Raw genomic sequence first — 9,335 nt, 5'->3', positions numbered from 1 at the left:
TGCTCGTATTTATATTCACGAAGTATGAAGAGAACTAATAAACAATGAAATTGTCATAATAAAGTTTATTTACACATATTAAGTTAATTTTTATCTCATTTATAATATCACACATGCAAACACCTGGCGTTTAATTTGTAACACATTAAATAATATTGTGTTTTTGGCCCTTTGATAAAACTATATGATAGGAGACAGGCATTTATCTCCACATATTTGACTCTGAACCACAAAACCAGTCATAAGTGTCATTTTTTTTTTTTTTTTTTTTGTTAGGATAGGATAATATTTGGCTGAGATACAACTATTTGAAAATGTGGAATCTGAGGGTGCCTTTAAAGTTGTTCAAATGAAGTTCTTAGCAATGCATATTACTAATTAAAAATTAAGTTTTGATATATTTACGATAGGAAATGTATAAAATTTCTTCATGGAACATGATCTTTACTTAATATCCTAATGATTTTTGGCATGAAAATCTATCATTTTGACCCATACAATGCATTTTTGGCTATTACTACAAATATACCCGTGCTAATTAATTAATTAACTATTTTGTGGTCCAGGGACACATATATACTACATTCATTACTGCATTTTGAGTGAATGTCATGTAAACATGTCCAGGTCACATTCTACCCCAAATAAAATAAAATAAAATAAAAAGTAGAAAATTATACTTTGCATAAAGAAAATTATGCTTATTAATGTAGTTGCATGAGGCATTTCCCTGTAAAATTTCCATTACTGTAAGGATATAATATACTTATACATTAAGTATTTTTACTTTTCATTTTATTCTCCTCCCCTAAATGTGTAAAAATGATCCTCAGTACTCTCTATTATTATTTATTTATGTATTACTTTATCTTATTTTATTTTAAGGTGAAATGTGACCTGCACATGTTCTTAAAGGGATGCACTCAAAAACATAAAATTAAATCATTTATTTACCCTCATGTTGTTTCAAACAGTGTGAGTTTTCTTATTCTTTCTTCAAACAACAATTTGCTACTGAGGTTTGCTTGGTTTAAAAACAAATGCAGAATAAAGCTAATGATATATGTGACCCTGGACCACAAAACCAGTCATAAGGGTTGATATTTTAGAAAATTAGATTTATACATAAAAATAAGCTTGTCATTAATGTGTGGTTTGTTAGGATAGGACAATATTTGGCTGAGATACAACTATTTGGAAATCTGGAATCTGAGGGTGCAAAAAAATCTAAATATTGAGAAAATCGCCTTTAAAGTTGTCCAAATGAAGTTCTTAGCAATGCATTTTACTAATCAAAAATTACATTTTGATATATTTATGATAGGAAATTTACATAATATCCTAATGGTTTTTGGCATAAAAGAAAAATCAATAATTTTGATCCATCCAATGTATTGTTGGCTATTGCTACAAATATACCCTCACTACTTACGAATGGTTTTGTGGTCCGGGTTCATACATCTTGAGAAATTATCAGTCCTCTTTCTCATCACTTTTCTGATTTTCTTTGTCACTTATCTAATTAACACTACCTGTTCTGCTCCTGTCGCTATGGTGACTGTTTTTACTTTCACTACCCCTGCTGCTCTGGCTGTGCTTACTGCTGATGTCATCGTCTTTAAAACACTCCTGATCTTCATCATCATCAAAATCCAGCTCATCATGATATGAATGTTCTTCATCGTTGCCCTTGTCTTCATCAGTGTCATGACATTCATTGTGTTTTTCATCCTCATTTGCCTCCATGTCATGGTCATACTCCTCATAATCATCTGCATACTCATCCAAAAGAGAATCCTGCAAGTCTGGAAGTTCCTCATTATCTTCATATCTGTTTTTGAGAGAAATATGGTTTTAAATGAGCAAAATTAGCAGTATTTCATTTTGAGGGGAACTGTTTCTTTTAATACACTTTTAAAATGTCTTTAAATGTATCAGAAAAGAGGCCTGTTGACTCTTGTACCTGTATGTGGGTGGAGTTTGGCTGCCAGAGTGGGCGGGGCTCGGAGTCTGCCTGTGTTTCAAGCCTTTAGGAGCTTTACTGCTGACAAACGATTCACTCAGGCCACATCCATGCAAAGTAGCAGAGTAGAGCTTTTCTGCTGCTTTCTTAGCATTCATCTGAGAAAGAGAGAGCCTTGCAATATCACCATGACCATTTGTAGTAGAAATCTTCAACATGCATGTCCTCTATTTTGTCCTAATTGTGACCTTTGCTTGAGTAAAATACCATTTTAAGTATTTAAATAATGCCAAATTGCCATTTAAAGTAAAGAAAAAAAGCCAAAATAAAATAAAATAACTCACCTGTGCTACCTGCTCCAGTAATAGAGGCCTTCCCTTCACTCTTTTCTGGATTTCTCTCATTTCCTCCTCATACTCTCTTCGTCTCTGAATATCCTGTTTCCTGTTCCCATGTAAACATGTATATGAGCATTTATAAAAACATATGTGACCCTGGACCACAAAACCAGTAATGGTCAAAAAAAGTTTCATTCACGGTAATAAATAAACAAAATATCTTCATGGAACATGATTTTTACTTAATATCCTAATGATTTCTGGCATAAAAGAAAAATCAATAATTTTGACCCATATTGTTGGCTATTGCCAAAAATATACCCATGCTACTTATGACTGGTTTTGTGGTCCGGGGTCACATTTATATACCATTAATTCCAATAAAGAACCTTTATTTTGAGAAATTCGAGAGCAGAAGCTTTACCTGAACTCTTTTAGTTTGGACTGGCATGTCTGGACCAGGGCCACATGCGGGTCGTTCGCCTGGGCTCGCTTTGTGATAACTTTTTGGAGTCTCTTCTCTCTCTGTTTTTGCTTCTCTTTCCATTTCTCCTCTTCTTCTTCTGCCCGCTTTCTCTGCTCAAGAACTTTTCTACTCATGGGGGTAAAGAGCTGTCAGAACTGAGCTTTATGGAGGAGGGACTCCACTAATGGGACAATGCTACGGTAAGCCAGGGACAGAGTTCAGCACAATGGACAGATGCTGCCTTCAAGTCAAGTCACAATGATCACATTTTTCAATATATTAGTGACACCATAATATCAGAATTTCTAGTAGTTTTTTATTTTTTTTTGAGATTTTGCAGAGTGAATTGATTATAGGTTATAATTACGCTTTTTTTATTGCAATCGTTCACTAGTTTAGTTTGTGGACATAATGTAGACGTTTTGATGAAGCTTGCTAGGAAATACTATGTATTTATTTGGATTATGCAGTGACCGGTTTGCACAACAAAACTACATCATTTAAAGATCATCAAATACCAATTTGTTATTTTGTTGGGCCGAGATAGAGTTAAACTCTGCAGGAACCAGGCTCTCGAGGACCAGGACTACACACTTTGCCCTATAGAAAAAATGAATGGCATTTTTACTTCCAGAACTAAACTATAGTACAAGTAGTAAGCTATATTCTAAAAAATTAAAGGGACAGTTCACTCAAAAAAAGAAAATTCTGTCAGTAATTATACTCACGCTCATGACGTTCCAAACCGTAAGCCCTTCATTCATCTTTGGAACACAAATTAAGATATTTTTGACTAAATATGAGAGCTTTCTGTCCCTCCATAGACAGCAAGGGACTACCACGTTCAAGTTCCAGAAAGGTACCAAGAACATCGACAAAATGACATGCTTTGATTTAAAAAATGGCTTTACGGTGATGTGGATGAGAATTGTTGAATAAAGTTATTTTAGTTTTTTTGCACAAAGACATATTCTCATAGCTTCATAAAATTAAGTTTGAACCACTGATGTCACATGGATTATTTTGTCGATGTTCTTGATACCTGTAGTTCCCTCGTAGTTCCCTTACAGTCTATGGAGGGTCAGAGAGCTCTGGGATTTCATCAAAAATATCTTAATTTGTCTTATGGGTTTGAAAGGACATGAGGGTGAGTAATTAATGACAGAATTTTCATTTTAGGGATGAACTATCCCTTTAAGATTCTTTTAATAGCATCAAAGATTCCATAAAGAATCTAAGTTCCTTTCCATAACCCAAAAGGGTTCTTCAAAAAATAGTTATTTTAAGAACTGTTTACTAAAAAGTGAACCAAGAGGTTCTTTAGGGAAACAAAAATGGTTGCGAAAACCCCCTTTTATAAGAGTTTTTAAGTCAGCTTTTGTAACAAAGCTAAAAATATCCTTTGTCAGGAAGTGAAAAGGAAAATTAAACATGAATTTACACAGCACTTCCATTTCATTTTGACCGAAATATCATGAAATCATTTCTGAACCGATGAACCTCCTAGGAAGACTTGAAGGCAGCAAGAGAACTGAGGATCATTCACAACATTCCCAGTAAAGACTTTTACTAGGAAGACACAGTGGCAGGGAAAGTCACATTCCTGCTTTGGAATTCCAAAAAGCTGAGGACACAGGACTTCACGTCACTTAGGAGATTCTATCAGGGCGAGGGTTTAACCGGGTTTACCTCACAGCTTCTTGGCGTTTCTTGGCTGCATCAGTGATCTTAGCAGACAAGCATTCCTGGCTTCCAGACAGAGAGGAGCACAGAGATGACGAGGGCGTTCTGGGCGAGAGAGCAGGTGGGGTCATAAACGGCCAGCGTAACGGTTTTGGGCTCTTTACCCCTGCCTCAATATCCGCCATGATGCGTTCTTTGTGCGAGGCGATGTTAGCCGTGCGCAGTTGGAATGGTTCACACGCCGTCAAAGGCCGCACTTCTCTGCTCTTCGCCAGCTGCTTCCGAAACCTCCTGTAGCTGCCGTCAAAGTCTGGAACTTCTGTGTTGATTTTGGGTTGGTGTGTATGTTCCTCATCCTGGATGGCTTTCTCTACCTGTTTCTCGCTGAGCTGCCGTGCAAGCATGCTAGGAGGCATGGACGCGCTGTGAAGCAACTCTCTCGCCCGCATCTGCATCTTGATAGCCCTGTAAAGCTCTTCCTCCTTCTGCTGCTCCCCCAGCGCAGCCTCCTTGACCGCCCGTGGGACGGGTTTGGCCTTGAACGGGCATTTTCTCCTTTCTTCTTCCTCACTGTTATGCTTGAGCATTTGCTCACGGTGCTTGGCCTCCTTTTGCTCTTTCTTCAAACGTTCACGCTCCAGGAAGCTGAAGGGTCTTTGAGAGGTGTGGAGACGCTGCTGCTCTATCTCTCGATGAAGCCGTCTGCGCTCTTCGTCGCGTTCTTGCAGCTCCTCGTATAGCGGGAGGCGTATGTGTGCAGGAGCCGGACTGGCGCGGAACTTCCTCTGGCACTCGGTAAGCTCCTCTACCTGGCGTCGGAGATCTGCGTTCTCTTGTTCGATCTCCGAACGTGATTTTATGCCCTTCTTGCGCCGTTCCGCCTCACGGACTGTCATCTGGAAAGGCTTGGGGACTGTTACTCTCGGATGCCAATCATCTTCTATGTTCTGCTTGCGTCTTTTCAGCCGTTTACCCCTGATCCTATCTTTGGGTTTGCTGGCAGCCTGGCAGTCAGCAGGCAAGCTCTGCAGTGAGGATGAATGTGGGTGCCATTGAGGTGGAGAAAGCTTACTCACACTGAAGTCCTGCCACATGTTCTTGATGTGCTCTTTGGGTGAGATAAGAAGGCCTTTCTCTGTGTTGCTATTGTCAGCAATGCACTCTCCAACAGACAGGTCAGAAAGGTCTGAAGTTCGCCGCAGCTCCAGAGCAGATTGGGATTTTTTCAGATTGCTGGTTATCCCTGGGGAACTATTTAACACACACACACACACACACACACACACACACACACACACACACACACACACACACACACACACACACACACGTTGGGTTTACATGTTTTATGGGGACATTCCATAGGCGTAATGGTTTTTATACTGTACAAACCGTACTTTCTATCGCCCTACACCTACCCTACACCTAAACCTAGCCCTCACAGGAGACTGTGCACACTTTTACTTCCTCAAAAAAACTCATTGTGCATGATTTATAAGCCTGTTTCCTCATGGGGACCTGAGAAATGTCCCCACAAGGTCAAAATCTACTGGTATTCCTATCCTTGTGGGGACATTTGGTCCCCATAACGTGATGAATACCAGGTACACACACACACACACACACACACACACAAAAAATTCTTAAGCAGCAAATCAGCATATTGGAATGATTTTTGAACGATCATGTGACACTGAAGACTGGAGACATTAGGCTGAAAATTCAGCTTTGCATCACAGAAATAAATTACTTTTTAAAATACACTTGCAGTCAAAAGTTTTTGAACAGTGAGATTTGTATTGTTTTTTCAAAAAGTGTCTTCTGCTCACCAAGCCTGCATTTATTTGATCCAAAGTACAGCAAAAACAGTAACATTTTGAAATAGTTGTACTATTAAAACAACTGTTTTCTATTTGAATATATTTTAAAACGTAATGTATTCCTGTGATTTCAAAGCTAAATTGCTAACATCATTACTTTAGTCTGCAGTGTCACATGATCCTTCAGAAATCATTCTAATACTCTGATTTGCTGCTTAAAGAACATTTATTATTATAATTATGTTAAAAACAGCTGAGTATAATTTTTTTCAGGTTTCTTTGATGAATAGAAAGCTCAGAAGATCAGCATGTATTTTAAATAGAAATCTTTTGTAACATTATAAATGCCTTTATTATCACTTTTGATCAATTTAAAGCATCCTTGCTGATAAAAGTATTAATTTCTATAATTTCTTTTCCAAAAAGAAAAGAAAAATACTGACTCCAAGCTTTTGAATGGTATAGTGTATAATGTTACAAAAGCTTTAAATTTTAGATAAATGCTGATCTTTGGAACTTTCTGTTCATCAAAGAATCCTAACAAAAATGTACTCAGCTGTTTTAAATATTGATAATAATAATAATAATAAGTGTTTCTTGAGAAGCAAATCAGCATATTAGAATGATTTCTGAAGGATCATGTGACACTGAAGACTGGAGTAATGATGCTGAAAATGTAGCTTTGATCGCAGGAATAAATTACATTTTAAAATATATTCAAATAGAAAACAGCTATTTTAAATAGTAAAAATATTTCATTATTTTACTGTTTTTGCTGTACTTTGGATCAAATAATGCAGGCTTGCTAAGCAGAAGAGACTTCTTTAAAAAACATTACAAATCATACTGTTCAAAAACTTTTGATTGGTAGTGTATATTCCAATAGAAAGCTAAAATATTTCACAATATTACCATTTTTGCTGTATTTTTTTATTTTAAAATTGTAGCCTTGGTAAAAAAAAAGAACTTTCAAAGGTCTTTAAAATCAAGATAATTTCAGTTTATAAATACATTAAAAGTGTTTGTTTGTATGCACTCTCAGAAAACTTGTGCTTAAATTGTCCTTTTAAGGGTTCAACACCTTGTCACTGTGGCAGTACCTGTAAAGGGACACCTTTGTAGCTTCTTTGCCCCTAAAGGGTTCATAATAGAACCACAAAAGTACATGTTATTACCTTAAGGGTACATATTAATACTGTAAAGTACTAATATGCACACTTTAGGGATAAAGAAGCTACAAAGGTGTTACTTTAAGAGTGCTGCCCAAGACACAATCTGTTGTTCCCCTAAAGGTAAAATCTTTTGACAGTGGATTTTTATAAGAAATATTTATGTATAAACTCACCGGTTAGTCCGATCAGTGTTGTCCGCAGCGCTCAGCCCCTTGAGGTCCAGTTTCTTGCGATACATGAGTTCAAGTTCGGCCATCGTTTGGAGATGAGCCTTCTTCAGCTGCTCTAGTTTACAGTAGTACTCTTGGTTTGAGAAGTAGAACTGCCTGAGATCGATGTGATCGCCCGTCAAGCCGTAGTCTTTGATCAGCAGTGCATTGCTGTCTTTAGCAGGAGGGTCATCAGTCGCCAGCTCAGATCCAGAGTCATACTCCATCTATGAAGATACACACAATAAGATCAATGATACTTTTCACTAAAGTCCATGCATATCAAAAGTTAAGATACTTAATCAGCACAGTTTATATGAGATTTGGATGATTTGACTGACCAAAAAACTGTGTTTATGTGTTTGAAAGCCTAGTGTTTTCATATGCCACAATTTTTTTTTTTTGTGAAATTCCTGTCTGGAAAACAGTTGTGTGCGGTCAATAGTTGTGTGTGTCACACAAGATGAGTCTCTCTGTGTGTAAGCTGTTAATCTGCAGGTCTGTCAGCTTTAGGGCCAGATGGCAGATTGTGTTCTTCATTCATACAGAAGATTGTCTCACGGTTCTTCGACATAAAACCAACATTATCTTACACACGTTTATGTAGCTAAAAGAAGATATGCATCACAAGTTTTGCAAATGTATGAATAATTTTAACCTTTGAGGTGAATGTAGCTATATTTAGCATACTTAAGTGAATGCAATCATAACCACAACCACAGAAGCCTATTGAAAATACTTTAAAATGAGGACAACTTCCTTTTTGAACTACGTTTTCATCACGTCAGACCATAGTTGGAAGGTTAATCATTTTCTTAACCACCTCTAGTCTATTACTTCCAACACTGTATCTTTCAAAATAATATATAAGCCCAAATAACTTATATTGTGACTGAAAACAACGTGTTGTTTTAGTGTAATACATCTAAAGTATCTTTATATGGTATATAAAAATGCTTAACTATCAATAATCTTAAGAAGGACGTTATTTTGATGGTTTATTCAATAAAAAAGCAGCTTAGTCACCTCTTTTTCATAGTGCCTGTTGTCCGTGAGCGCGGGCGCGCGCGGCAGTGATCGCTCCCTCTCATACTGAGCTAACGGGACTTTAGTGTGCGGGTCCACCGGTGTCTTCAAACAGGACGTTACCAGGACATTAGTACGGTGAGATTTCTTCATATCGGTCTCTCTTTCCAGACTGCTAGACTTGAATGAATTAATGACTGACTGACTGTAACGGGTGCGCAGGGCGCGCGTCTCCTTGACGACCGCGTAGCGTCGGGACGCAGCATTGACTCTCGGCTGCGGGAGCGCGCATCTGTAAAACCACCCACAGTTTATTTCTGAGGCTTGAAGACAAAGAGCGAAGGATGTTTTAATTATAACCTGATTACAAAGTGTTTATAAGTCATTTAAGAATTATATGCATCTAGCTAGTTTTAAATAGATTAAACATGCGATCGTCTCACCAAAATATGGTAATTCTGACCTAAGTCTTCACAACTTTATCGGTACTAAACAAAATGACTAGACAATGTCAATTCTGTACGTATGGTTGTAGAAAAAAAATACAAATTGTTTAATAACCAAACCATAATTAGATATAAGCCCCTAAACACTTCCATGCCATTATTTGCCCTCCATTATTATTAATTATATGTCCATTTAAATAAAAAAGAAATAA

General features: G+C 37.3%; 1 protein-coding gene across 1 annotated transcript; it reads right to left on the bottom strand.

The window, feature by feature from the left end:
• Window positions 1–50: 50 nt before the first annotated feature.
• On the bottom strand, window positions 51–8,883 carry fam161a (FAM161 centrosomal protein A). The gene is made up of 7 exons (XM_073842794.1): window positions 8,678–8,883; window positions 7,616–7,878; window positions 4,457–5,701; window positions 2,726–2,893; window positions 2,308–2,407; window positions 1,964–2,121; window positions 51–1,831 (listed from the first exon to the last, which is right to left on the bottom strand). Exons 1-7 carry the CDS (start codon window positions 8,828–8,830, stop codon window positions 1,519–1,521), a joined length of 2,400 nt encoding a protein of 799 aa, XP_073698895.1. The 5' UTR covers window positions 8,831–8,883; the 3' UTR covers window positions 51–1,518.
• Window positions 8,884–9,335: the final 452 nt, after the last annotated feature.

The sequence above is a fragment of the Garra rufa genome, chromosome 6 (assembly GCF_049309525.1).
Source record: "Garra rufa chromosome 6, GarRuf1.0, whole genome shotgun sequence".
Lineage (NCBI taxonomy): Eukaryota > Metazoa > Chordata > Actinopteri > Cypriniformes > Cyprinidae > Garra > Garra rufa.
The sequence above is the reverse complement of the archived record's forward strand: the minus strand, read 5'-3'. Positions and strand labels throughout refer to the sequence as shown.